The 25,774-nt window shown below is 41.7% G+C and overlaps 1 protein-coding gene across 1 annotated transcript in view; it reads left to right on the forward strand.

Moving 5' to 3' along the window:
• The window catches only part of ATP8A2 (ATPase phospholipid transporting 8A2), a 526,430-nt gene that overhangs the window by 168,246 nt on the left and 332,410 nt on the right, over window positions 1-25,774 (forward strand). Inside the window, exon 24 of the mRNA XM_082859361.1 lies at window positions 4,092-4,156. Within this exon, the coding sequence (XP_082715487.1) occupies window positions 4,092-4,156 (65 nt within the window). The remainder of the gene's footprint in view (window positions 1-4,091; window positions 4,157-25,774) is intronic.

Here is a 25,774-nt window from a genome sequence, read left to right on the forward strand (position 1 = left end):
TTAAACCACTTCTATAGTCTTAGAAGTTTAATTTCTGACAGTGAGTAAATGTGGACTTGCCCACCCTATTCTTGTCCATTGGCAGGGAGGCAAGTCCGGTTTTCAGGTGGGGCTGGGGGAACACGGCCACAGCCCCAGTAATGTTCGCAGAAGAGTCAGGTGTGTGATTTCTTGATTACCTGCAGCTCTGTTGTTGCCAGATGCTCCCCTATAGGCTTGGGGCACTTATGTTCCCTTATTGGGGACTGAGTTAATTTTGAGACAAACTCGAATAAAAATAGATGAGAAAATACCAGTTGTGCAGTGTACATGCTGAGCAGGGCTGGTGGTAGTAATAGTTGCTCATTAAATGTTAGCACAGCATTTGTCATATTACAGCTAAGTCCTTTAGGTAAGTTTAATATTCCCTTTGAGATAGGCATTATCCCCTTTTAAAGATAGAACCGAGGCACAGAGATACCAGGTAACTTAGCCTGGGCCGCGCAGGTGTGAGAGCTGAGAATCTGAGCATACGACCATGACACGTGATAATTCAGTTCTCGGAAAGATAGGCGTCCAAAAGATCAGGGAGGGCTTCCCTGGTGGCGCAGTGGTTGAGAGTCCGCCTGCCGATGCAGGGGACACGGGTTCGTGCCCCGGTCCGGGAAGATCCCACATGCCACGGAGCGGCTGGGCCCGTGAGCCATGGCCGATGGGCCTGCGCGTCCGGAGCCTGTGCTCCGCAACGGGAGAGGCCACAGCAGGGAGAGGCCCGCGTACCGCAAAAAAACAAAAAAAGATCAGGGAAGGCTTTGCAGATGAGATAGGTTTAGATCTTGATCCTCAAGAATCTGTTTAAGACAAATACATAAAGAATGAGAATAGCATGAATCAGGATGGCCTGGTTTGGGGGAAGATCAGAAGGTAAGGTGGAGGCAGCATGTCCCTACCCGTGATGGTGCCTTTCTGAGAAGCATCTGAGGGTCTGGAGGGAAGGGTGCCCAGGTGTGCTTCTGTGGATGAGTCCTTGATATCCTGGTTCTCACATGGGGAGGGATTCTGCTCTCAGCATCCTTGATCGAGTCTGGAGCAGATGAAGAGTTCCATTCCTGACGTCTGTCCGTGTGTTTCGTACACTTACTTTCAAATATTGAGTGACCAGATTCTCCCTGAAATTATTTACAACCAACAACACACTTGTTGAGGGTTTGGAACCGAGGTGAATCCCACTGAGGGGTAATCTGATGCATCCTAGGTATATGGTTAGTAGGAATCAGTCGTTGTTAATCCTTCCAAAAGTGTCTCCGAAGCAATCTAGGTTGGGATATCTTCGACAATATATGCTTACCTCAGAAAAAAGACGCTGATTGCGAGTTCCAAGAGAGGTTTGGTTTGGTCCTGTTTTCTAGTGTGAATGATGATTTTATTTTCTTAAAATCAAGTCCTGCTCTAAGGACCATAGATGCTGTAATATTTTAATTTCTTTGAGTGTTGATTATGCTCAGGTAGTAGAAAGACTAAACACTTTTGTGGTGTGCTGTTAACTTCAGCTGTAGTAAAAAGTGAAATCCCAGAGGTTCCCTTCTCAGTCATTTTATGGTCATCTTGTTAGATTGTGAGATTAAAGAAATAGACCACAATTTACAAGTGTGGATTGACATTTCATAGCTGGCTGTTCTCCAAGAGCTGATCTCATTTTATCCAAAAACATTAGAAATCAAGCACACCGAACTTGGATTGACATAATTTAATTTGCCATGTTAGCTAAGTCACATTTAAGTGTGTTAAACCCCCATGGTCTGTCTAGAGCAAGTGTTCTGTGTGATAATTAAGCAAAATTTTGCTTCGTTTTCCAAACTAAAAAAAAAAGAACCTGTTTATTCTCAGAAACCTTGAGTTTTGTGTATTTAAATTCATGAAAGTGTCAGTGGTTTTATTTGTTACCCTCTCCCTTGCAACGGCTAGAAAAATACTTTGAGTTTTTCCGTAATATCTTCATGCAGCTTCAGTTGTCAAGTGGCATTTTACTTAAATTGCAAAATATAAAATCAAGCGGGAAGCGATGGCTGAAACATTTCAGCTTGCTTCTGCAACCGCTGTTCATATCAAAAACTACCAGCAAATCCTCTTGTGTGAGTTATACTAAATTTGTAACAGTCTCTATTGCATGAAGTTGCTGGAAGTTTCTGGGGCAAGGGAAGAAAAATGATGAAAGTTCCAATATCCCTGTTTGCAAATGAAAATAAAATATTGACCTCCCTTCTGCACTTAATCTAAGAATTTATAGAAAGGAAGAATATATTTGTAAGATTTTAGTGGGAAACAAAGTTCAGTTATTTCCATCATTCTGTGCAGAATTTTCAGTGGCATTCTGGGAAACTCTCATTTCTACTCATCACTATTGTTAAAATACAGACTTGAACAAGTTTGAAAATGTGTGGAAAATTGTGCTGTGTTTCCTCCCTTTAGTTTTCCTCTTAGAGGTTGAACAGGTATTTGCCCATGTGGTCCTGTGATTTTAAACTATTCAGTTGTTTTCGCTTTGCAAGTGATACGTGAGGTTTTAACCAGCAAAATTATCTCATTCCCTTCACACAACTGTCGTTAACTGCCTGGAATAGATCTTCAAGGTATTGCTTTAAGAAAATGACAGTTAGATGAAAAGTCATGATTTTGTGCTTTAAAATTTGTGTTCTCAGGTGGTTTATAATAGTCCTCTCAAATGATACTGATCAGTGAAGGAAACACTTCATACATTCCAAAATAAGCACAAATATTTATTTTCTACCCCCCAAAAATACCCCAAGCTTTCTCTCATCTCAATTGTTGTCTGTCTTGAGTTCTGTTTTGTGCCTGTTAGTAGGGTTTCTTGAGGATGACAAGAGGACCTTCTGGGTGGAATCGAGCACGTGAACGCAGCAGTTCTGTGACTTGTCCGCTAGTTAAATGCTTGTCTCCTTTTCTAGTTAAATATAGCATCTGTGGGAAGGGGTATTTTGGCTCTTCTGCGCAGGAGAACCCAGACTCCTGTTGCCTAAGCATTGGTTACGGCCCTTCCTTGAGATGGTCACCCGCGTCCTTGTTTTGAAGGTTGACGTTCTTTATGCGGACCACTTGTTCCCTGTTTCTGTGATTATTGGTCCATGATCGTTGTAAGGACCACTCCTCTAGGTGAAAGGACTGTTTCTTTGACTTTTCTCGATGAGATAAATTAAGATGGAGCTTGGTGAAAAGCACATGTTGATGGCAGCTCTCTTGAGGGGCACCAAGATGGTGGAGGGTGATTTGAAAGAGAGCCCAGGGCCCCGACAGACACCCCTGGACTTGGGGTTGGCTGGGGCCGCCGCCTCGTTCTCCCCAGAGTGTGGGGAGAAGGGAAAGAGTCCGGAGAGGCTCTTACCTCGGTCGTTGTGTCACCAAGCATCTCCACCTGTCACGCGTGTACTGCAAAGTCTGAGTAGGAAACAGCTTCGTAGAAAATACGTGTGCCTTCCGGGAGGAAAAGTGGAAAAGAGTATCTTCCTGAAATTCACCTACAGAGACACCATTGTCTAAAAATGTAATGGGAATTGTTAAGAATTAGCATTGGGATACTCTTGACTCAGGTTTATTTCTTGAAGTGGGGGTTGCTTTGAGCTTTCGCAGGAAAAGGGACTCTCTGGGTATCATAGGCTTCCTTAGAAGCCTGCTGTGAGAATTACCTGGCTTTCTGTAAAGCAAGTGAGGGACCTTGGTATCGCAGTAGACGCGTGTGTGCCGCTTGAGGAGCACCGTTGATTCCCTTTGTCTTCCTAAAGCGTTTGCTTTTACTTGAGAGAACCCAAAGCTCATCCTAATACAAAGGTAACAGGGATAAGGAAAACTGATGAGTATTTATTTCAGCCATTAGTTATGCAGACCCTCCCGAGCAGCGCTGCTAGAGCTGTCTGCAAGTCCGAATCCGCGTAAGCTTTTCCTCCCCACACCTGCTCACTTCCTCTGTGTGAGCCCACAGGCCAAACACGGTGATAAGGAAGGTACAGGAAGGGAGGCTGAACTCAGGGGACCTTGAACGTGGCGAGCTCCTGGTGGGGATGGTAAATTCACGTATGTTGCTCCTTCTTTTATTCTAGGCTATTCCTGCCGGTTGGTGTCACAGAACATGGCCCTTATCCTACTGAAGGAGGATTCTTTGGACGTAAGTAGCTTTTAAAAAGTTGTATTTGATATCACTGTGTTAAACCCTTTGTTTCTGCTATGACTAATAATCAGGATTAAAAAAAAATTTTTTTTAACTAAAAAAGCAATTATAAAACTACTCAATGTGTTTTCTCTTTTTATTTATGAACGGATGTCATAAAGTCATTTCTTTAAACATCAAAATGGTAAACTCTACCTCTGGTACCAGATATAGGAATTTATGTATGTTTTTAGGTGATGGCCATCATTGAAAGTCACTTTGTCTTCAGATTCAGCTACAGTTTCTGTCATATTAGAGGAAGGAGAGAAGGTTTTTGTGAGAAGCACACTCCATATATAAAAAAGTCTCTCTGGCTAGCTGCATGGTTGAAAGCATACTCTCCCAGTACTGATAAAATGGACATTAAGAATTTGCAAGGTCTGGAGAATAACGTACATCCATGTTAGAGTTATGGTTTGGAAAACGTATGATATTGATGGTTGCAGTATTTGTAAACTTATTTGCTTATCATTCTGTGATTCTAAGAATGTTCCTCACTTTGGCAAATCCTAAGTAGATGACTTTATACTCTTGATTAAGGGGTACCATGGATGTTAAGAAGTACAATAAATATTCCAAACCGATATAAAAACTAGTAAGCCCAGAAAATTGCTTTGCAATAACACATTATTTTATTCACCTAGAACAGTGCCTTTAAAATGGGGTAGTTTTAATCTGGTTTGACTTCCTGTTAGGATTTCCATTAAGGGGCGATGTTCAACTCCTGGTGGTTGCTAGGAGACTTGTAGGCGTTTCTTTGTAGTACAGACACTCAAGATGATATTCACGTGTCAGGAGTTGATGACGTTTACGTCGTAATAGGATGCACAGGCTCTTAGTTCCCCAACATCCTAGTGCCACCGGCTCACGGAGAATGGTACAGATGTGTACCCAGCCCGTCATGGCCTGAAGCTGCTGCTGAGACCCTGGTTGGGAGCTGATTTGAGAGTCCCCAGTGACCTGCTTTGGTGGTTTGACATGAAGATAGGAGCTCAACAGTGAGATTCCACCTGTGGGTCGTTTAACAAGAGCTTGTTCCTGGCAGGCACCTACGGCCACGCTCGCAGTCAGCGCCACTGCTCAGAGCAGATGACAGGGTTAGTTACGCTTGTAAAGGGAGGCTCTGATGGTGAAGCGAACGAGACGGGGACCGAGGAAGTGAACCACGAATCAGAAGCACTGGGCCTGGCTTCCTTCCCTCATCTCCTGTGTACGTCTGAGGGAATTAAGGGGGTCACCTCAACGACCATCAATTACCTGGCATCCACCCCCTTCAGTTGACCTGTACGTAGGTCCAGGCTAGGACCCCAAATGCTTGTAAATGCTCAGGATTTATCCCTGTTTTGAGTGTTTCAACTGTTACCAAAATAACATCTAAGCTCTGTAATACAGAGATCAGTGGTCTTGGAAACAAGGCGGGTGATGAAGTGCACGCCAGGGGGGCACTAGATGATATGTTTAAGATACCAGTAGAGAATGTCATTTTCTTTTTTCCTCCTGTTTTTTTTTTTTTTTTTTTTGGTTAAAAAAAGTACTGTGAAATCACAGTATTGCTGATAGCACATGGACTGGCTCTGGCACACCCGATCCTGTTTCTGGTGTGCTAACCAGGGATGGGTCTGGGAGGAAGGGGAGGAGGGAGGCGTGGGGTCCCACAAATAAGAAGGGGTGACGCTGGGACCCTCACTCTTCCATTTGCTTGAAGCTCATTGTGAAATCTTGCCGTTTGTGTTACTGGTTAAATGGGTTTACAGACTATATTTAGTTTCGGTTAAACTGACTCTTACAAGGTTCTGGCTTGAAAAGATTTCTGTTTTTTTTTTAAAAAAAGGTATTGAGATTACAGTAGTGTAAGCAGAAGCTGCAATGGTGTGGCCTTGCTGGACACGCACGCTGCTAGTTTAAGTTTTCTTCGCCTGCTTGATGAATTAAAACAGTGATCAGATCTGACAAGCTAAACAAATTTCCGTATTCTCCCTAAGGCTACTATCATTAATCATGATTCTTGCCCTAAATGTATGAGGGTATCTTGAAACCTTAGCTGTTGCAAAATGAAGCTATGAATTAGTGAGACTTTAAAAACTAAGAATACTGAGTATGAGAATAAAAATCTACAATGTTATCAGCAGTTTATAAAAAACATGTGATATTCAAATCAGTTACCCTGTCAAATTTCACAGCACCTACTGCTGGCCTGCTGGCTTTTTTTTTTTTTTTGGCTGCATTGGATCTTCGTTGCTGCGCGCGGGCTTTCTCTAGTTGTGGCGAGCGGGGGCTACTCTTCATTGTGGTGCGTGGGCTTCTCATCGCGGCGGCTTCTCTTGTTGTGGAGCATGGGCTCGAGGTGTGCGGACTTCAGTAGTTGCAGCGCGTGGTCTAGCGTTCGCAGGCTTCAGGAGTTGTGGCACACAGGCTCAGTAGTTGTGGCTCGTGGGCTCTAGAGCACAGGCTCAGTAGTTGTGGCTCCGTGGCATGTGGGATCTTCCCGGACCAGGGATCGAACCCGTGTCCCTTACATTGGCAGGTGGATTCTTAACCAGTATGCCACCAGGGAAGTCCCACTGCTGGCTACTGAATGCTAGACATCTTTTGATATTTGTTAGCAAAAGACAATAAGGGCCAAGCCATTTGAGGATCATTTGTTTTTTGTGCTGCAATAATTAAAATGAATATGGATGGAGACATATAGAAAAATTTGCCAGCATTTTCTAAGAAACAAATGATTGAACTAACCATGAAATTTATTTGGAGGAAAGTGCAGTTGTTTTTAACATGTTAACCTATAGAATACACAAAAAACTAGTTCTGATGAGCCATTAAAAGGAAGATGAATTGGTAAGGATATACTTGAGCAAAGTAGTCATTCTTTAACCCAGAGTTTTATGAAATAAGTTCGTGTAATCAGTGATGGAATGAAAATGTAATCGTGTAAAATTCATTAATGGCATGTATGGCAGAGACTACACTTCCCAGCATCCCTGGGTCTGGGTGTGGCCGTGAGATTTAATTCTCAGAGCCTTGCAGGGAGCCCGCTGGCAAATCAGGGATGAGGTTTGTAGAATCCCCACTCCTGTATCACAAGCTGAGTATGGAAGGGTAGGTTGGAGGCCGAGAGATGTTAATTCAGTAACTGGTACAGAAACTAATTTGAAGTATAGAGGAAGTTAAGACAGGGAATTAGGTGCTTGCCAAATTATTGGATAATCCTGAAGGAGCAGACGTCAGCAAGGTAGGCTTCAAGTTCATATGTCTGTGGCTGTGTTCCCAAGGTCAGGACTCTGTTCTGCTTCCCCAGGGGACTTGAGGCAATCACAGCTGATGGTCCAGCTGCCTTGCACCTGTGAACCTGGGACTGGGTGAGAGAATGTGGAAAACTTCCCCTGTATGAAAAGGAATTCCTCTGTCTCTGCAATCTTAAGCAAGTGTATCTTGTTGCTAGAATTCATCCAGAATCCTGCTGATAAGGGAGTCTGGGAAATGTGGCTTTTAGCTTTCCAGTCCCTGTGATATATAAAAAAAAAAAAAAAAAAAAAAGAAGAAGAGGATGAAAATAGATGCTGAGAGTCAATCAGTAAACTGTATCTAGCACTGACTCATTTATAAGCAAGAAATGGGAATCAGGAGGACACAGAACGCTATAGGATCTCACAGATATGGTTGATGTTTCACAAGTTAGACCTTTAACATACGCTAGGTTCTTTACGGTACTTTGTAACGACATGCAGGGTGACCATGGACATCTTGTGGACCTCAGAAGTTTACTCTTTTATTTCCATTGTTTTTGTCCTCATGACAAAGAACCTGACAGTCATCAGACTTTAAAGTGATGCAGAATTGCATAATGGTTAAGGGAGCCCGCTCTGGGCTGCCTGGCCGGGATCACACCCCACCTTCTGTACGTGGAAAAGTCTTTGACCCACAATAAATTCTTAAGTCGCAGTCACTATTTCTCTTCTATGTTCTTTATGTCTGTGAGTCCCTGTATAGATATAGAGAGAAATATAGAAATAGATATACATATATATATATCTGAAACACTTTATGTTTTTCAGATTACTTTCCATTATGGGTTATAACAAGACATTGAATATAGTTCCCTGTGCTATATAGTAAATCCTAAAAGTCCAGTTTCCTAATCTGATCTTTTCTCTGACAGGTGGCTCCATGTTCAGTTACTTAAAATATGTTTAAAATACCTAAATACAGGCACATATTCATACCCACAGGCACAGTGCCATTATTTGTTGCTACAAGAGGTGATGTTTATGTGCGCTGTGCTGAGGACTTTTTTGGTGGGGCGAGAACACTTTGAAAAGGTGCGTTTAGAAATGCTTGCGTTAGGCGACTTTCACTGCAGCACATGTGGGTCCCATATCTTAGGCAGTGAACTAAACTGCCTCTCTAGTAACAGATGCGCACATCTGTCGAGTGCTTATTCATGAGTGCCAGGCCCTTTCTGGGAACTGGCTCTCTTCATCCTCCTAGTAACTCCTGAAATAAGAAAATTTCGCTGCCTTTAAGTCTCGTACTAAATAATATATATATATATATACATATATATATATTTTTTGCAGTACGTAGGCCTCTCACTGCTGTGGCCTCTCCCGTTGTGGAGCACAGGCTCCGGACGCGCAGGCTCAGTGGCCATGGCTCACGGGCCCAGCCTCTCCGCGGCATGTGGGATCCTCCCGGACTGGGGCACGAACCCGTGTCCCCTGCATCGGCAGGCGGACTCTCAACCACTGCGCCACCAGGGAAGCCCTCGTACTAAAGTATTTGATTGAAAATTTCTCTGTTTTTCCTAGCAGCTTGATAATAAATTCCTGAGAATATTTACCTACTTGGTAAGATCACCTTATAACTATATTTGTTCTTCAACATCTTTTTGTGAAGGTAGTAACATTGTGGTATACTAGAAATGTCCCTTGAGCAATTTTTTCCTGATAATTTTAGGCATGTTCAATTAATAATTCCTTTAATCCCTTGAAAGTACTTACATTTATTTATTTATTTATATTTTAAAAATTTTATTTTATTGAGGTATAGTTGATTTACAATGTTGTTAATTTCTGCTGTACAGCAAAGTGATTCAGTTAACATATATATATTCTTTTTTTTTAAACATCTTTATTGGAGTATAATTGCTTTACAATGGTTTGTTACTTTCTGCTTTACAACAAAATGAATCAGATATATATATACATATATATATGTATATATATATACACACACACACCATATGTTCCCATATCTCTTCCCTCTTGCGTCTCCCTGCCTCCCACCATCCCTATCCCACCCCTCCAGGCGGTCGCAAAGCACCGAGCTGATCTCCCTGTGCTATGCGGCTGCTTCCCACTAGCTATCTACCTTACGTTTGGTAGTGTATATATGTCCATGCCACTCTCTCACTTTATCCCAGCTTACCCTTCCCCCTCCCCATAGCCTCAAGTCCATTCTCTAGTAGGTCTGTGTCTTTATTCCTGTCTTACCCCTAGGTTCGTCATGACATTTTTTTCCCTTAAATTCCATATATATGTGTTAGCAAATGGTATTTGTCTCTCTCTTTCTGACTTACTTCACTCTGTATGACAGACTCTAGGTCTATCCACCTCATTACAAATAGCTCAATTCGTTTCTTTTTATGGCTGAGTAATATTCCATTGTATATATGTGCCGCATCTTCTTTATCCATTCATCTGTCAATGGACACTTACGTTGCTTCCATGTCCTGACTATTGTAAATAGTGCTGCAGTGAACATTGTGGTACATGGCTCTTTTTGAATTATGGTTTTCTCAGGGTATATGCCCAGTAGTGGGATTGCTGGGTCGTATGGTAATTCTATTTTAGTTTTTTAAGAAACCTCCATACTGTTCTCCATAGTGGCTGTATCAGTTTACATTCTCACCAGCACTGCAAGAGGGCTCCCTTTTCTCCACACCCTCTCCAGCATTTATTGCTTGTAGACTTTTTGATGATGGCCATTCTGACCCGTGTGAGGTGATACCTCATTATAGTTTTGATTTGCATTTCTCTAATGATTAGTGATGTTGAGCATCCTTTCATGTGTTTGTTGGCCATCTGTATATCTTCTTTGGAGAAATGTCTATTTAGGTCTTCTGCCCATTTTTGAATTGGGTTGATTTTTTTTTTTTTTTGATACTGAGCTGCATGAGCTGCTTGTAAATTTTGGAGATTAATCCTTTGCCAGTTGCTTCATTTGCAAATACTTTGTCCCATTCTGTGGGTTGTCTTTTCGTCTTGTTTATGGTTTCCTGTGCTGTGCAAAAGCTTTTAAGTTTCATTAGGTCCCATTTGTTTATTTTTGTGTTTATTTCCATTTCTCTAGGAGGTGGGTCAGAAAGGATCTTGCTGTGATTTATGTCATAGAGTGTTCTGCCTATGTTTTCCTCTATGAGTTTTATAGTGTCTGGCCTTACATTTATGTCTTTAATCTGTTTTGAGTTTATTTTTGTGTATGGTTAGGGAGTGTTCTGATTTCATTCCTTCACATGTAGCTGTCCAGTTTTCCCAGCACCACTTATTGAAGAGGCTGTCTTTTCTCCATTGTATATTCTTGCCTTCTTTATCAAAAATAAGGTGACCATATGTGCGTGGGCTTATCTCTGGGCTTTCCATCCTGTTTCATTGATCTGTATTTCTGTTTTTGTGCCAGTACCATACTCTCTTGATTACTGTAGCTTTATAGTATAGTCTGAAGTCCGGGAGCCTGATTCCTCCAGCTCCATTTTTCTTTCTCCAGATTGCTTTGGCTATTTGGGGTCTTTTGTGTTTCCATACAAATTGTGAAATTTTTTGTTGTAGTTCTGTGAAAAATGCCCGTGGTAGTTTGATAGGTATTGCATTGAATCTGTAGATTGCTTTGGGTAGTATATTCACTTTCAGAATGTTGATTCTTCCAATCCAAGAACATAGTATATCTGTCCATCTGTTTGTTTGATCTTTAATTTCTTTCATCACTGTCTTATAGTTTTCTCCATACAGGTCTTTTACCTCCTTAGGTAGGTTTATTCCTAGGCATTTTATTCTTTTTGTTGCAGTGGTAAATGGGAGTGTTTCCTTAATTTCTCCTTCATTGTTAGTGTATAGGAATGCAAGAGATTTCTGTGCATTAATTTTGTATCCTGCTACCTTACCAAATTCATTGATTAGCTCTAGTAGCTTTCTGGTGGCATCTTTAGGATTCTCTATGTATAGTATCATGTCCTCTGCAAACAGTGACAGCTTTACTTCTTCTTATCCGATTTGGATTCTTTTTATTTCTTTTTCTTCCCTGATGGCTGTGGCTAAAACTTCCAAAACTATGTTGAATGATAGTGGTGAGAGTGGACAACCTTGCATTGTTCCTCATCTTAGAGGAAATGCTTTCAGTTTTTCACCATTGAGAACGATGTTGGCTGTGGGTTTGTCATATATGGCTTTTATTATGTTGAGGTAAGTTCCCTCTATGCCTACTTTCTGGAGGGTTTTTATCATAAATGGGTGTTGAATTTTGTCGAAAGCTTTTTCTGCATCTATTGAGATGATCACATGGTTTTTCTCCTTCAGTTTGTTAATATGGTGTATCACATGGATTGATATGCGTATATTGAAGAATCCTTGCATTCCTGGGATGAGCCCCACTTGGTCATGGTGTATGATCCTTTTGATGTGCTGTTGGATTCTGTTGGCTAGTATTTTGTTGAGGATTTTTGCATCTATGTTCATCAGTGACATTGGCCTGTAGTTTTCTTTCTTTGTGACATCTTTCTCTGGTTTTGGTATCAGGGTGCTGGTGGCCTCATAAATGAGTTTGGGAGTGTTCCTCCCTCTGCTATATTTTGGAAGAGTTTGAGAAGGCTAGGTGTTAGCTCTTCTCTAACTGTTTGATAGAATTTGCTTGTGAAGCCATCTGGTCCTGGGCTTTTGTTTGCTGGACGATTTTAAATCACAGTTTCAATTTCAGTGCTTGTGATTGGTCTGTTTATGTTTTCTATTTCTTCCTGGTTCAGTCTTGGAAGATTGTGCTTTTCTAAGAATTTGTCCATTTCTTCCAGGTTGTCCATTTTATTGGCATAGAGTTGCTTGTGGTAATCTCTCATGATTCCTCGTATTTCTGCAGTGTCAGTTGTTGCTTCTGCTTTTTCATTTCTAATTCTATTGATTTGAGTCTTCTCCCGTTTTTTCTTGATGAGTCTGGCGAAGGTTTAGCAATTTTGCTTCTCAGGGAACCAGCTTTTAGTTTTATTGAACTTTGCTACCGTTTTCCCTCATTTCTTCTTCATTTGTTTCTGATCTGATCTTTATGATTTCTTTCCTTCTGCTACCTTTGGGGGTTTTTTGGCTCTTTCTCCTATTGCTTTAGGTGTAAGGTTAGGTTGTTTGTTTGAGATGTTTCTTGTTTCTTGAGGTAGGATTGTATTGCTATACACTTCCCTCTTAGAACTGCTTTTGCTGCATCCCATAGGTTTTGGGTTGTTGTGTTTTCATTGCCATTTGTTTCTAGGTATTTTTTGATTTCCTCCTTGGTTTGTTCAGTGATCACTTCGTTATTTAGTAATGTATTGTTTAGCCTGCATGTGTTTGTACTTTTTACAGATATTATCCTGTAATTGATATCTAGTCTCATAGCATTGTGGTCGGAAAAGATACTTGATACAATTTCAATTTTCTTAAATGTACGAAGGCTTGATTTGTGACCCAAGATATGAGCTATCCTGGAGAATGTTCCATGAGCACTTGAAAAGAGTATTCCGTTGTTTTTGGATGGAATGTCCTATGAATATCAATTAAATCTATCTGGTGTATTGTGTCATTTAAAGCTTGTGTTGCCTTATTTATTTTCATTTTGGATGATCTGTCCATTTGTGAAAGTGGGGTGTTAAAGTCCCCTACTATGATTGTGTTACTGTCAATTTCCTCTTTTATGGCTGTTAGCATTTGCCTTATGTATTGAGGTGCTGCTATGTTGGGTGCATAAATATTTACAGTTGTTATATCTTCTTTTTGCTTTGATCCCTTGATCATTATGTAGTGTCCTTCTTTGTCTCTTGTAATAGTTTTCTTTTAAAGTCTATTTTGTCTGATACGAGATTTGCTACTCCAGCTTTCTTTTGATTTCCATTTGCATGGAATATCTTTTTCCGTTCCCTCACTTTCAGTCTGTATGTGTCCCTAGGTCTGAAGTTGGTCTCTTGTACACAGCATATATACGGGTGTTGTTTTTATATCCATTCAGCCAGTCTGTGTCTTTTGGTTGGAGCAATTTATCCATTTACATTTAAGGTAATTATTGATATGTGTGTTCCTATTACCATTTTCTTGATTGTTTTGGGTTTGTTATTGTAGGTCTTTTCCTTCTCTTGTGTTTCCTGCCTAGAGAAGTTCCTTTAGCATTTGTCATAGAGCTGGTTTGGTGGTGCTGAATTCTCTTAGCTTTTGCTTGTCTGTAAAGGTTTTAATTTCTCTGTGGAATCTGAATGAGATCCTTGCTGGGTAGAGTAATCTTGGTTGTAGTTTTTTCCCTTTCATCACTTTAAATATGTCCTGCCACTCCCTTCTGGCTTGCAGAGTTTCTGCTGAAAGATCAGCTGTTAACCTTATGGGGATTCCCTTGTATGTTATTTGTTGTTTTTCTCTTGCTGCTTTGAATATTTTTTCTTTGTAATTTAATTTTTGATAGTTTGATTAATATGTGTCTTGGCATGTTTCTCCTTGGATTTATCCTGTATGGGACTCTTTTCACTTCCTGGACTTGATTAACTATTTCCTTTCCCATGTTAGGGAAGTTTTCAACTATAATCTCTTCAAATATTTTCTTAGTCCCTTTCTTTTTCTCTTCTTCTTCTGGGACCCCTATAATTCGAATGTTGGTGTGCTTAATGTTGTCCCAGAGGTCTCTGAGACTGTCCTCGGTTCTTTTCTTTTTTCTTCTGCTCTGTGGTAGTTATTTCCACTATTTTATCTTCCAGGTCACTTATCTGCTCTTCTGCCTCAGTTATTCTGCTATTGATTCCTTCTAGATAATTTAAAATTTCATTTATGGTGTTGTTCATCATTGTTTGTTTGCTCTTTAGTTCTTCTAGGTCCTTGTTAAACGTTTCTTGTAGTTTCTCCTGTTTCCAAAATTTTGGATCATCTTTACGATCATTACTGAATTCTTTTTCAGGTAGACTGCCTATTTCCTCTTCATTTGTTTGGTCTGGTGGGTTTTTACATTGCTCCTTCATCTGCTGTGTGTTTCTCTGTCTTCTTATTCTGCTTAACTTACTGTGTTTGGGGTCTCCTTTTCACAGGCTGCAGGTTCATAGTTCCTGTTTTTGGTGTCTGCCCCCAGTGACTATGGTTGGTTCAGTGGGTTGGGTAGCCTTCCTGGTGGAGGGGACTGGTGCTTGTATTCTGGTGGATGAGGCTGTATCTTCTCTTTCTGGTGGGCAGGACCATGTCCAGTGGTGTGTTTTGGGGTGTCTGTGACCTTATTATGATTTTAGGCAGCCTCTCTGCTAATGGGTGGGGTCGTGTTCCTGTCTTGCTGGTTGTTTGGTATGGGGTGTCTAGCACTGTAGCTTCCTGGTTGTTGAGTGGAGCTGGAGATCTCTGGGAGGTTTTCACTGTTTGATATTACGTGGAGCTGGGAGGTCTCTGGTGGACCAGTGTCCTGAACTCGGCTCTCCCACCTCAGAGGCACAGGCCTGACATCCGGCTGGAGCACCAAGACCCTGTCAGACATATGGCTCAGAAGAAAAGGAAGAAAGAAAGAAAGGAAGGAAGGAGGGAAGGAAGGAAGTTATTAAAAGTTTTAAAAGTATTAAAAATAACAAAATTATAAAGTCGTAATAAAAGAAAGGAAGAAGAGAGCAACCAAAGCAAGAAACAAATCTACCAATGATAACAAGCGCTAAAAACTATACTAAAAACAAAACAAAACAAATAAAACGGACAGGCAGAACCCTAGGACAAATAGTAAAAGCAAAGCTATACAGACAAAATCACACAAAGAAGCACACACATGCACACTCACAAAAAGACAAAATGGAAAAAAATATGTGTATCTATTTATATAAAAAAAAGCAACCAAATCAATAAACAAATCTACCAATGATGATAAACTCTAAATACTAAACTAAGATAAACAGAAAACCAGAAACAAGTTAGATGCAGAAGGCAGACCCCAAGTCTACAGTAGCTCCCAATATCCACCTCCTCAATTTGGGATGATTCGTTGTCTATTCAGGTCTTCCACAGATGCAGGTACATCATGTTGATCGTGGAGATTTAATCCGCTGCTTCTGAGGCGGCTGGGAGAGATTTCCCTCTCTCTTCTTTGTTCGCACAGCTCCCGGGGCTCAGCTTTGGATTTGGCCCCGCCTCTGCGTGTAGGTTGCCGGAGGGCGTCTGTTCTTCGCTCAGACGGGACGGGGTTAAAGGAGCAGCTGATTGGGGGGCTCTGGCTCACTCAGGCCGCGGGGAGGGAGGGAGGGGCACGGAGTGAGGGGCGGGCCTGCGGCGGCAGAGGCCGGCGTGACGTTGCACCAGCCTGAGGCGCGCCGTGCGTCCTTCCGGGGAAGTCATCCCTGGATCCCGGGACCCTGGCGGTGGCGGGCTGCACAGGCTCCCCGGAAGGGGGATGTGGATAGTGACCTGCGCTCGCACACAGGCTTCTTGGCGGCAGCAGCAGCCTTAGCGTCTCCTGCCCGTCTCTGGAGCTCCTTAAAGCAGCGCTCTCAATCCCCTCTCCTCGCGCACCAGGAAACAAAGAGGTAAGAAAAAGTCTCTTGCCTCTTCGGCAGGTCCACACTTCTCCCCGGACTCCCTCCCGGCCAGCCGTGGCGCACTAGCCCCCTGCAGGCTGTGTTCACGCCGCCAACCCCAGGCCTCTCCCGGCGCTCCGACCGAAACCCGAGCCTCAGCTCGCAGCCCCGCCCGCCCCTGCGGGTGAGCAGACGAGCCTCTCGGGCTGGTGAGTGCCGGTCGGCACCGATCCTCCGTGCGGGAATCTCTTCGCTTTGCCCTCCGCACCCCTGTGGCTGCGCTCTCCTCCGCGGCTCCGAAGCTTCCCCCCTCCGCCACCCGCAGTCTCCGCCCGCGAAGGGGCTCCTAGCGTGTGGGAACCTTTCCTCCTTCACGGCTCCCTCCCACTGGTGCAGGTCCCGTCCCTATCCTTTTGTCTCTGTTTTTTCTTTTGCCCTACCCAGGTACGTGGGGGGGTTTCTTGCCTTTTGGGAGGTCTGAGGTCTTCTGCCAGCGTTCAGTAGGTGTTCTGTAGGAGTTGCTCCACGTGTAGATGTATTTCTGGTGTATCTGTGGGGAGGAAGGTGATCTCCGCGTCTTACTCCTCTGCCATCTTGAAGATCTCTCTGCATTCACATTCTTAAGTATTTTACAAAAATTGTACAACTCATACAGGAAGTCTCAGTGGCATTTTAGAGAATTGGTTACCCTTCACCTCATGTCCTGTGAATCCAAGGCCCCAAACTAACAAATCAGTGATTAAAAACAGTCATTATAAAAATTTGTACTCTTGGAAAATTTTAAAACTACACTTATAATTCAGGACTCAGAGGAAATCACACTGGAAATTAGAAAATACGTGAAACTGAATGATTGAAAAATACTTTGCATCCAAACTCACTGGATTTAAATTTCCCGGAGAGAGAACTTTGGAGAATCGCTGCTTATCCTACAAAAGAGGAAATGCTTAAAATTAGTAAAAGCTATTCATCCAGTTGAAGATGTTAGCAAAAGACCAAAGATCAACAAAACTGAAAGCGGATTCTTCAGTTTTGTTCAGAAGGCAAACGAGATTAACACACGCAAAGCTGGTCAAGAAAAAAATTAAGAGTGAGAAAAGAGGAATAACTGCAGCTAGAGAGAGCAGTGATTAGAACAATATGAAGAGCTCTGTGTAAGTAAATTTGAGGCTTAGGTGAAATGGGTAATTACCTAGGAAATACGTAAAACTTTAGACTTGAGGAAACGGGAAACCTGAATAACCTTACATCCGTTAAAGAAATAGTATCACTACTTCTGATTTTTCCTCTCAAAAGAACGCTAGACGCCCTTGCGATGTTCATACTCTAATTTTGTCAAGAATTAAAAGAGCAGATAGTTGCAATTTTATAGAGTCTTCCAAAAAATACAGAAAACAGTCAGTCCTTTTCAGTGTAGGTTGATGTTTAAAGTAACCTTCAAATCAAAAGCAGTAGGGGCAGAATGATAAAAGTTGCCGGTCAGTCTCGGCTGTGAAGTTAGAGGTAACAATCTTTGATAAAAGACTGGCAAACCAAATCCAATAATATATATATATATATATATAATCAGACATATGATGTAGTTGCATTTAATTCCAGGAATGTAAGCATGTGTTTTCTTTAGAAAAATGTGTTATTAATGTACTTTACCTCATTAACAAATAGAAGAAAAAATACAACCATCTAATTGAATGCAGAAAAAATTTAGTAATCATTTATCTTTAACCAACAGTAGCAACAAACTTTAGATCCTGGCGTAGGCGTGGAGTTTCTTAACCTGATAAGGTGATTCTACCTAAATTCTTTGTCAAACATCATTCATGGTCAAGTGATAGACTCATTGCTTGTAAAGCAGAGAGATGGGCACCTTACCGCCAGTAGTGCCTTTTGTTACTAGATATCCTTTTTTTGCTGTATGTCCTGGGTTGCAAGATGGTTTTTTCAAATAAGCAAAACGTTAACAATTGAAGCTTCATTACTTCTCCTTTATCCACTGTTTGGAATGTTTGGGTACCTTTGCCATCCATGTGTGTGTATCCATAAGCTATGTAGAAACTGGTTTTGGACCTTTTATTTTGTATGTAAATGATATCATAGTTTATGTATCTTTGTGAAGTTTGGTGTCTTCCCCCATGTTTTTGACATTTATTCGTGATGATCAGTCTAATTGTAGCTCTTTGCTGTACGGCATTTAAAACTTGGTGGTAGACATTTCAGATTGTTTTCCACTTTTGTATTGTCACGAGTGCTGCGGAGGACGTTGTATGTGCATGTTCCCTGAGCCTAGAAACAGGAATCCAGCTGCTTACTGTGCACACCTTCAGTACTACCAGCTAATGCCTCATTTCTCTCTCGAGTGGTTCCACCAATCTCACTTTCTCCAGGAGTGCGTACATGTTTCCATGGCTTCAAATCCCCATCCACGCGGCTGTTCTATCCGTAATACAACGGGCAGAAAAGGATGTCAGTTTCCTCTTCTATCTTTGCTGAAGGGTGGCGGTCACCTCTTAATGGGACTTATTTTTTATTTTTATTTTTTTGCGGTACGCGGGCCTCTCACTGTTGTGGCCTCTCCCGTTGCGGAGCACAGGCTCCGGACGCGCAGGCTCAGCGGCCATGGCTCACGGGCCCAGCCGCTCCGCGGCATGTGGGATCTTCCCGGACCGGGGCACGAACCTGCGTCCCCTGCATCGGCAGGCGGACTCTCAACCACTGCGCCACCAGGGAAGCCCTTAATGGGACTTACTGATACTGCTTCCTGGCTGTCGGGCAAAGTTTGCAGCGTGTTCCTCTGACCTGATGTATCACAAGTTCTTCTGGGACCTGTGTGACAAACTATATTATCAATATGTGAAACATTATTCTCTTTTTAAGGATGGTGGGCTCAATATGTCCTCCATACCTTTTTGGTGGTCTCTTTTTTTTTTCTTTGTGGTTAAATGGTTTCTGAAGCAAAACCCTTTTTTCCGCCGATGCATGAGTATGAATCCTTTCCTTGTTTCCATTCTTCAGTGACCACTTAATGAAATCTAAGTTTTAAGAGCAGTATTTGAGGTACAGCTTACCTTGTCAAATTCTCCAAGTCCCTAAATAGTTACCTATTTGGGGATCTAGAGAGAAAGTGATACTTCTAGGAGGCACCCACTTCTGGAACATTTATTTTCTGTTTCTGAATCATGAGTTTTAGGAATCACCCTTTGTTCCTTTGAAAAAAAAAATCAGCAAAATCTGATAGGTTGAATTAGGTCATAGGGGACAGATTGTCGTGGCCGACTGGCACACATGGCTTCTACTGAAGAGGTAATAACAGTAACCCTTTGACACGTGTGGCAGCTGCTACCAGAGTCTCCAACCAGGATCTGGGCTTAGACGGTGGTGCACGGGTAATTTAAGCAGTAACCTCGAGATTAAATATGTCATTGGCAATGATTTTGTAGAATAAAGCGAAAGTCTGCTGTATCTTGAGAAGGAAATTATTGCAGACATATAAATAGCTTACTGTACAGTTTAATTATAGTGTTAGTAGGAGACAAGGCTCAATTGATACGTCTCCACAAGGAGATTCACATAGGACTGAAAATCCTGCATTTGTACGGAAATGACAAAAGCTATAATGCCAGATGGAATGTAAAAGTAGTTTCGTTTCCTTGAAGTTAATTTTTTTTGACTGTAATTACATGAAGCGTTATTATTTCATGACCATACAGTTTCTTTATCATTGTCTAATAGATTAATTTGAAGGTCTTTTCCTTGTTGTTTATATGGCATTTGCAGTATTTAGATATTAGGTTTTAGATTTAGAGGTTGATTATTTTTGTATCTTTTTTGTCTGGCTGTGCCGTGTGACTTACAGAATCTTCATTCCCCGACCAGGGATGGAACCTGGGCCACGGCAGTGACAGCACCGAGTCCTAACCACTGGACCGCCAGGGAATTCCCTTTGTATTTTAATTTATTTAAATTTTGGGATTTTCTGTTCCATTGAATCTGAGTTATAACCACTTTTCGGTATTTCAGTTCTTTCCATTGAGAATTGACAGTAGGAAATGATTGGAGGTGTTTGGTAGAATAAAACTAAAATCTGGTTTATCTGACAAAAACTCTTAAGTTAGGAGCTGACCTGATTCTCACTTGGTGTTACCTCGACTTTGTTGTTCATTATGGCTTTCTTTATGAATTTCTCATTTTTGTTAGAATTCCATCATGCAGTTTACTGAATTACTTCTCTTTATATTTCCCCATGGTTTTTCTTCATTACTGCAGATTTGGAAAAATCAGAGTGGTCGGGTGAGAATATTTGAAGTAACACCCGTGCTCCTTCACTCTTCCCTCCCATGAGCTTCCCCTCACCAGTCTTACGTCTAGACTTAAAATATGCACAATAGGTAAGAACTAATAGATACAGGGAAAGAAAGGAGAGGACTTCTTACTGTTTGGCAAGATAGCAATTGGGTAGTGTGATGCGTATGTGCTTAGGATTTGATACGCTAAACCCTTTCTACCCATTTAATCTACCAACTCCTCTGCCTCATGACACATTGTTTATGTTAGATAATCTATGGGTTCCTGTGTTTTATATTTTGAATTTAAACAATGCAGAAACGGATTATTGGTCTGTAAATTACGTGCAAGTTCCCAGCATGTAAACATGTCATATTCATGAAAGCAGGGTTAGAATTCAGGGCATAGGAGCTGAAAGGCGATGTGAGCTTGGGTGACTATTTAGCTGTACTTTGAAAGGAGATTCCTTAATGTACTTAAGAACTGAAGCTGTTGATGGCATAAGTCCCTATGTTTAATTTCACTTAGATTTCGGATATTTTTCATCTCTGCCTACGTGGGTATAACTGGCCTTGCTCTACCACTTCTAGGGCTTCAGTAATTCTTTAATGTTTAAGTAGAACAGGCAGGTTGAGAGTGACTTACCGTGGTACCTGGCCCAGGATTGGTTGGCAGCATATGTTGCACGTGTGTGGGATAACTGTGGGCACAGACCTCCGAGGCGTGAGGCGCTGAGGACTCCGGTAGGGCAGCATGGGAGGGGAGGGTGTGGAAGAGATACTGGTGTAGGTGGTTCTTGTGCCGGGTGGTGGATCTGCTCCAAGCCTGCTCAGTGCCATCAAGAAGGCTCCGTCACCTGCGGGAGAGAGTGTGCCAGGCTGGGTGTCAGGACGGGAGGTGGCGTCCAGCGGCCCCCATGTGCACAGAATGCTGGCTTCGCCTTCTCTTGTCACCTTGGTGAGTACTTGAAAACCATTTATTAGGAAATTTGTTCGTTGGAAGCTCTAGAGCAGTAAAGAATTCCCTTAATGGGAGTAAAAATTGATTTTAAAAGACCGTGTCTCTTTTTAGAAATTATAGGACTTAAGGTTCTCTTGGCAGTTGAAATTTCCTTTTTCAGCAGGACCTCTCTGCGGGACAGGGGATTTCACGCTGCTGGTGGAAAGGTGATGCCCAGAGGTAGCTAGTAGCTACCGTAAGTCTTTTTACGGAACAGCGTGCTCCTGGACTACATCCCACATCCGTTTTTATTAGGTTCTTGGATGATGGGAAAGACCTTGCTTTTTCAGGTGCTTAGACCTGAAATAGAAAGAATTCCCAATTCTCTAAATGGCACTAATGTAATTAAAACCTTGAGTTTCTGTTTTCCAGTAGTGGTAGGTAAACGTACCCTAACTAGCCCTCCTGCTGAAAATAAGTAAGACTTTTGAATTAAAATATTTAAATATATATATATTTTTTAAAGCACTGAAGAGAAGATAGGTCAGGGATTCTCAGGTAAAGCTGGAGGAAGAGAGTGAACCCAGGAGGTGAGGGGGCACTTGTCCTGACAGCCTTGGGGCCAGAGTGAGCTGGGGTGAAGCTGGCTTCCTGTGGGCTTGAAACCTGGGTTCTTTCACCTGTCACATGCAAAGCACTCACAGAACAAGGTCTGAGAAGTTGAAGGTTGAGTTTTATACAGAGAGAAAATGATCTTGGGCAGAAGGCCTGAGTTGCACAACAGACTAAAAAGCAAAGAAAACGTTAAAACCTAAATTAATATTGAATGTATTCAGTAATACCTGGGGGATAAAACGTGGATTTGAAATATAATATGACAATAGCCTACACGTTGCAAAGGGTGGGAAATAGATACTAAGTGTTGAAAATCCTCCTATTGTTTGGAAATAGTTTTCAAGCAGAAGTAGCTTTACAGTTGAAAGAAATCTTATGACTAAAACTTTTTTTTTTTTTTTTGCGGTACGCGGGCCTCTCACTGTTGTGGCCTCTCCCGCTGCGGAGCACAGGCTCTGCACGCTCAGGCTCAGCGGCCATGGCTCACGGGCCCAGCCGCTCCGCGGCACGCGGGATCGTCGCGGACCGGGGTACGAACCTGTGTCCCCTGCATCGGTAGGCGGACTCCCAACCACTGCGCCACCAGGGAAGCCCCAACTAAAACCTTTTTACTCCCTTTGTAATAGAGTAGCGGAACAAAGTGTTCAAAGTAGGCACAGTGAATCCTATTGCTTGATAACCTGTCATCAGAGGGGAAAACTGCAAATCAGTGAACCAGTGGTGACGTTCATTTTTACTGAAGTATAGGTTCATTGACAAAGCTGTGTGTTTCTCCTGTACAGCAGTGATCAGGTATACATATATATTTCTTCGTATTCTTTTTTATTACAGTTTATTACAAGTTATTGAATATAGTTCCCTGTGCTATATAGTAGGCCCTTGTTGTTTACTTATCTTATATATAGTAGTATATATATGTTAATCCCAACCTCCTAATTGATCTCCCCCCCACCCCCATGCTATCCCCTTTGTTAGCCATAAGCTTTCTATGTCTGTGAGTCTGTTTCTGTTTTGTAAATAAGTTCATTTTTTAAAAATTCCACATATAAGTGATAGCATATGGTATTTGTCTTTCTCCTCCTAGCTTAGTGTCAATATGATAACCTCTAGGACCATCCATGTTGCTAAAATGGCACTTTTCATGGCCGAGTAATATTCCTTTGTATGTTGTATATTCCACATCTTCTCTATCCATTCCTCTGTCGATGGACATTTAGGTTGCTTCCATGTCTTAGCTCCATTGGCGACGTTTTAATTTTTTTTTTCAGTAGAACTGTGTGAAACTGTAGAGGGAAAAGAGACCTCAACAAAGAAGGCTCAAGAAATAGATGATCTTTATGATGGGAAGTTCTTTTGAGGGAGGTAAGGTGAGGATTGAACAGTGTCCCTGCAGAAGGATTATTGGTGTTGCTCTCTGGCCTGTGTTTTGTTGCTTCCGTTGCTGTGTTAGAGGGACTGGTCCAAGCGTCTTCCCCACTGGCCTCAGCATCCCCAGGGTAGCCATCTTATCCTCATTATCCTTGAGTCTGCCCCCTTCTCCAGTACACAAGAAGGTACCTTGAGATGTGTCAAGAAACATTTACTTAAAAATCAGGAAAGAGGCTCTTAATATAACCTGTGCGTTAGTAAGTATAAAATCTACTTATGTGTGTCAGATGTCAGATTTCTTATTCCCTGGGCTGAGTGTTGGTGGAAACATTGCATGACAAATTAACCATTAGATTTGGCCTACTTTTGATTGCATCTATTTATGTTTCTATTTTTATTTTCTGCAACCTTTTCTGCTATTGGTGCTTACTTGCCATTATCTTGGGTTTTTAGAAAAAGGATGTTTAACTCCCTAAAGTGTTATCTCAGGTAGATAATGCTTCTAAATGTTCATCTTGGAAATTCTCAAGGGACTTTGCAGAGCTAAGAGATCAGTTCCTTTCTCTTAAGTATAATTTTCTTGGGCTTTATTTCATGCATTTTTATTTTTTACCAAAATGTAATTCACATATAGTAAATTCACGTAATGCCTGCTTATTCCTGTATTGTAAGACGTATGTGCACATGGAGTTTTTATGTTTAAAAGTTTTGAGACAATAAAAGAAGAACTTCTTCCTCTAAGTAAGCTTGTACTTTTTGTTTTAAATTGTAATCATGCGGCAAACACGCATTAATTATAAATTCAGTTCAATGGGCAAAATATATTTTCTGGACGCCCTTTCTGTAGGGATTCCGGTTGGTCATTTCTGATTCTGAGTTTGTGTCAAAGTCTATATAATGGCAATGAGTCAGTGATTGAAAATAATTACTCAAATAAAAGACTGAATTGTAGAGGAAAAAATAAAGGAAAAAACCCTTCATAATCTATGTTCTTCCCAATCAGAGGTGTTGTTGACAGATTTTCATAGTGTTTTTTTTTGGTCACACCCAAAGTCATTCTACCTTTTTAGAGTGAGGCCACTGTTTTTTCATTCCAGCTAATGTTGATATTTACCAAATCCAGTCTTCATACAGAAGTAGGAAATTGGGGCGGGGGGGTGGGGGTGAAGGTGGGAATGCTTATATGACAATGGATTCCCCGAGGAACCTGAAGATCTGTTTCTTTTGAAGTGTGGAAAGGTTGGTTTCAAAATTGGAAGTTGTAGAGAACAAGTTTGTACTGAATCTAGAGCATATTAACCCCAAGGTTAACGTCTTTAAAACCCACAGCGGACCTTGAATTTTGACCTGTGGACATGATTCAATCACACCTTGACCCTGTGTTATTTTTATAAATTAAGACATTCAGGGAATTTATATGCCAAGTGGGAGATGTGTAAGTGGAGCTAAGCAGACTTCTGGCAACTGGCAGGTTTAGTTTCTTATGGAGAGAAAAAAAGAAATGAGAATGTTCAGAATGAGCTAAGCGGCCTTGTGAGGGGTGATGGTGAGTAGAAGCCAGGAGAAGAAAGGGCATCACGAGAGAGTGGGAATGTTGATGCAAGAGAAAGACAAATACTGTATGATACCTCTTATATGTGGAATCTAAGATTCAACACAAATGAACTTATCTACGAAGCAGAAACAGATTCACAGACACAGAGAACAGACTTGTGGTTGCCAAGGCGGAGGAGGGTGGGGGAGGGATGGACTCGAAGTTTGGGATTAGCAGATGCAAACTGTTATACATAGAATAGATAAACAACAAGGTCCTACTGTAGAGCACAGAGAACTATATTCTATATCCTGTGATAAACCATAATGGAAAATAACATGAAAAAGAATGTATATATGTATAACTGAATCACTTTGCCATATAGCAGAAATTAACACAACACTGTAAATCAACTATACTTCAATAAACTTTTTCAAAAAAGACTGGGAATGTTGAGGTGTAAAATTATTACATTTGAAACCTAGAAAAGCAATGAATCTTGTCCTGCCCCACTTCTCCCCGCTCCCGTACTTTGGGAAAGAGTTATAATCTGAAACAAATGTTTATAGAACTTACTGTAGGGTCATTACAGACCTAACTCATCATGTAAGAGAAAAATGGATTTGCAAAGATTTTCTCGTTTAAAAATTAGTGTGTTAAGCCTGTTAGAAATATCCTCAATCAAATATCTTTTTTTGTTTTGTTTTGTTTTTTTGGTACGCGGGCCTCTCACCATTGCGGCCTCTCCCGTTGCGGAGCACAGGCTCCGGACGCGCAGGCTCAGCGGCCATGGCTCACGGGCCCAGCCGCTCCGCGGCATGTGGGATCTTCCCGGACCGGGGCACAAACCCGTGTCCCCTGCATCGGCAGGTGGACTCTCAACCACTGCGCCACCAGGGAAGCCCTCTTCCTGACTTACCTCGATTCCTCATCCTCGAGTCGCTCAAACTAGGTTTGGATCTCCGTGTCTCATTTTAGGGAGTTTTTTCTGCCCTGTATTGATGATTCAGCGGAGGGCTAGCCTTGTTCCCCTTAGGGTTATAAGCTTGTATGTTAAGACGTTGTTTCTTAATGTTAGAGATCTTTAAAA

This window comes from Leucopleurus acutus, assembly GCF_964270905.1.
Source record: "Leucopleurus acutus genome assembly, chromosome: 18".
Lineage (NCBI taxonomy): Eukaryota > Metazoa > Chordata > Mammalia > Artiodactyla > Delphinidae > Leucopleurus > Leucopleurus acutus.